This window comes from Galeopterus variegatus, unplaced genomic scaffold, assembly GCF_000696425.1.
Source record: "Galeopterus variegatus unplaced genomic scaffold, G_variegatus-3.0.2 Scaffold5594, whole genome shotgun sequence".
NCBI lineage: Eukaryota > Metazoa > Chordata > Mammalia > Dermoptera > Cynocephalidae > Galeopterus > Galeopterus variegatus.
Window position 1 is genome coordinate 97,413 of NW_007731705.1, and position 4,578 is coordinate 101,990.

Sequence of the window (4,578 nt, forward strand, 5' to 3'; positions counted from 1 at the left end):
CTGATCTGGACACAACAGTTTTAGTACCCACCAACCTGAAAGATTGTTCAATTTTAATTTTTCGGCCAGAATTGTGTAATTTAAGCCAATTTTGTTGTCGTCTGTGGTGCTGGCTATTGTTTCTTCTGTTATTCATTGGTCCTCTTCAATTAGGGAACAGACATAATTTTTGTCTCCTAGCAAATTTGTGTAGATGGTCTGCCACTGTGGACTTCATCTTCTTGTCCCTTCTCAAAATGAGTTATTCATTTGTAAATTGCTGATTTCTTTGGGCCATCCTCCCTATAAATTTTCCATAAAGCTTCAGAACTTTCACCATTCTTTCACCCAAGCTGCACCATAAATTTGATGTGTGTTCTTGCTTCAGTTTTAGCAGAATTCATGTTGCTCTGACAGGGGATGTTTTCAAATTGATGTCTTATCATTCTTAGTGTCTCAAAGTAGATCCTGTTCAGACACATTATAACAAGTTAGTGCAAGTTTATTTTGATGCAAAAAACTTTATGAAATCCACCCACAGTTTTTTCATAATACGCATTTAACATTAACTTTTCGAAGAGAGTTTTCGAAGACCCCTCATATGCATATACGAGGTCATTTCAAAAAATTCATGAACAAATTTGCATTGTCTTTTAAAAATTTTATTTAGTGTTTATTGTAATATAGTCAATTGTACATATCTGTGGGGTATAGAGTTGAATATCATTACCCGTGTGCAATATGTGATGCTCAAATAAGGATAATTAATTTTTTCAATAATTTTATTTTTCCACAAACATTTTGAAGTACCTATCAAAAACTTTACTTTGCTTCTTTTCACATGCTTATCATCCATATTGTACCTCTTCTTCCATAACCTGTTTATTATACACACTCTTCTTGGTTTTTGGGTTTTTTTTTTTTAATCAATGCTTAGATAATACACTGGCTTCTCTTGCTGAAAAGGAAGTCATAATTAGTATTTCTCTCTTGAATTCTCAAATGATTAGAAAGGAGAGTTTTTAATATTCAATAATTACACATATCAATTAAAAAATGGTTTGGAAATGTTCCATTATCAAATGTCATGAGCAAAGTACATGAAGACTCATAAAAAGAGTTTAGATAACTTTAAAAATAATTGAATTATTATGAACCTAATTTTCCAATGCTCCTAATTTTTTTCTTTCTGTAGTTTTTAATTCCATGCTTTTTTGTTTTAATTTATCGATATCCAATGTAGTTGATTTTTGTGTCCCTTTACCAATTCTTCTTTCTCCCTCCCTCCCCCCACATCAGCATCATATCTGTTCACTTGTCTTAACAAGTTCAAGGAATTATGATTGTTGTGTCTTCTGCCCTGCCCCTCACCACCATTTCTTTGTATATTTATTGATTGATTGATTTTTAGCTCCCACAAATAAGTGAGAACGTGGTATTTCTCTTTCTGTGCCTGCCTTATTTAACTTAATATAATTTTTTCTGATTCCACATTTTGATATGTGTCTTATATTCCTAACATCATGATAACCTCAGCTATGAAATAGAAATACTAAAATACATTATCCAGATGGATGTTGTGAGTTTTTAAAAAAGATTGTATATGTATTTGTATAATATGTGTGGAGGATTATGTGTGTGTGTGTGTGTGTTCCCCAGTGTATATAACACAGGTAAGGCATACATTACCTTTTTTCTTTCTTTCCATTTCTCTTTCTTTTCTGTTCACTATTTTTCTTCTAGCTTAATATCCCTGATCTTTTAAAAGATTTTAAAATTCTTGTAGGACTCTTAAATTCCTTGATCTTCATATCACTTATGCATAAAATATGGAAAATTAATATTTTCCTTGAAGGGTGCTTTTCTTAAGATTAGAGATGAGCTTGACACAGAGTCTAACATAAAGCCCTGCAAGTAATAAAGGTAACTCAATAATTGGTAGTTGATGTTACTATTTTCACTATTATTCCCTATCTTATTTTATGAGAATAATGACTAAATATTAGCAAATTGACCAATTTAATCCTTAAAAGTGATTTTTAATATATCGGCACAAATTTTGATGAGTCTCTGTGTTTATTGAATAGACATTACCAATCCTGTGTGTTAATTTCTATATGTTGTCATTTTAATCAACTGGAATTCATTTCCAGAACTTTAATTAAGAGCTAGCAGAACTCTAAGTTGGTCAAAATGAAAGGGAGTTCTGTTTCCAATGAGGGTGATAATGAGGAAGGCAGCTAGTGGAAAGAGTACTAAGGCAAAATTTTGGCAAAATATTGGTGATAAGGCTATTGACAAGCTATTAGAAGAGTGGGATGCTAGCAAAATTGAACTTACCACATAAGACATTTTATTTCAATTTACTGTATAGCTTCTTACAAGAGTTCATCTTTGAGATTTCACTTATCTAAAGGTCTCTGCACACAGTACATTTCAAATTGATAGAATTAACCACAGAAGAACATGCATACAAATGTATAATGTTCATTATATTATCTTTAGGTCTCTGAAGCTGCAGAAAACTATCTGGAGACCTACAGATTGCATGAACATACATTTCTGCAGACTGTGGACTTACTGCATTCCCAAGAAGAATGTTCCTTCCCAATGACACCCAGTTTCACCCCTCATCCTTCTTGCTATTGGGGATCCCAGGACTAGAAACCCTTCACATTTGGATCAGCTTTCCCTTTTGTGCTGTGTATATGATTGCACTCATAGGGAACTTCACAATTCTGTTCGTGATAAAGTCTGAAAACAGCCTTCACCAGCCCATGTTCTACTTCCTGGCCATGTTGGCTACCATTGACTTGGGCCTCTCTACAGCTACCATCCCCAAGATGCTTGGGATCTTCTGGATGAACCTCAGAGAGATAATCTTTGAAGCCTGCCTCACCCAAATGTTTTTCATCCACAACTTTACCCTTATGGAGTCAACAGTCCTCTTGGCAATGGCTTATGACCGCTATGTGGCCATCTGCAACCCACTACATTATAGCACCATCCTTACCAACAAGGTTGTTTCTGTGATTGGTCTTGGTGTGTTAGTAAGGGAATTTATTTTTGGGTTCAAAGTGTCTTAAAATAAATTTCTGTTTAAAACTAATGACATTTGGGCTTATTTATATTTATTCTCAGCACATGTGGTTCACATGTTTGTGTAATCCTTGCCTTCTACACACCAGCCCTCTTTTCCTTTATGACACATCGGTTTGGCAAAAACGTCCCCCGCTATATCCATATACTCCTGGCCAATCTGTATGTTGTAGTGCCACCAATGCTCAATCCTGTCATATATGGAGTCAGAACCAAACTGATCTATGACCGTGTGAAGATAATATTATTGCAGAAACAAGGAATGGAAAAGTTATAGCACCTAATATAAATGAGGTTGAATATGCAATTTTATGAAAGTTTAGAAAGAGAAAATGCTTTGTCACAAAAAGCATGTTCCAGTATGTGGCTATATTGGCTCTTTTTTTGTAAATATTTAAATAAATTGAATATCCACCTGCTTTTCGTACTACTGCTCAATATCTGTTGCTGCATTCTTGTTCTTTCCCTCAATTCCTTTATAATTTCATCAGGTTATGACATTTTTCTCTATTTTTTTCAAAGTCAAATCTGATTTGAATGTGCTAATTATTGTTAGACTAATTGATGCTTTATAAAGTTTCTTTCTTGTCTTAATATAATTATAATCATTTTTTAGTGTATATTTTCAGAATTGCTAGATACTAGAAATAGAATGGTGACTGTACCACTTTCCCTGACTTTTTGCAATTTACAGGGCTTAAAATTAGTAAGCAAACCCAACTTGGAAATACTCGAATTCTTTTTCTTTCAGTCTTTTTATGTCATTATAATTTACATTAGTCCCCCCTCTCTAGAAGCATAATATTTCTATTTAGAGTAGTCTGGCAATTTTAGTGTATTAAAGAAACTACTAAACTCATGCATATTTAGCATAATTACTGTTAGTTTTTTTCTAGTCAGTCTACTATCTTATATATACTGACTTTGAATTCAACCTGAGCTGTGGATCTTTCCCAACAATGGATTTCTTCTTTTGAATTATTTTGTTATCATCACTGCCTGTCTCATTTGCTTTTCTTTTTTATATATTTTTACAATTACTTTAGCCATCGCCTTAGAGATGTCATGAAACTTATCAAAGTCTAACATAAATTAGCAGTCTTACATCTTTCTGTTAATAAAAGGATCTTAGAACAATTTTAGTCAATTTACCCACTTTCTGAATTATATACCACAATTGGTGTAATTCACTTCTCCTTATACATTTTAAACTTTACACACATGTGATTATTGTTTTATACCTTCAATATTTATTTCTGTTTTCTAGTACTTACTATGTTGCTATTCATTCCTTCCTGAGTTGCCACAATGTTATCTGTAATAATTTTATACGTGTCTGAAGAATAAACTTAAATACTTCCTTTGGAGTAATTTTTTCTGGTGGTGGTATGTTATCTGTAATAATTTTATACGTGTCTGAAGAATAAACTTAAATACTTCCTTTGGAGTAAATTTTTCTGGTGGTGGTATTTTTTTTTTTTTTTTTTAGTATTTGTTATT

At 32.8% G+C, this 4,578-nt stretch overlaps 1 protein-coding gene across 1 annotated transcript; it reads left to right on the forward strand.

The window, feature by feature from the left end:
- Positions 1-2,576: 2,576 nt before the first annotated feature.
- LOC103605111 (olfactory receptor 52E2-like) lies at positions 2,577-3,065 on the forward strand. Its single transcript, XM_008589694.1, has one exon. The coding sequence runs from the start codon at positions 2,577-2,579 to the stop codon at positions 3,063-3,065; it is 489 nt and encodes a 162-aa protein (XP_008587916.1).
- The last annotated feature ends 1,513 nt before the right edge of the window (positions 3,066-4,578 follow it).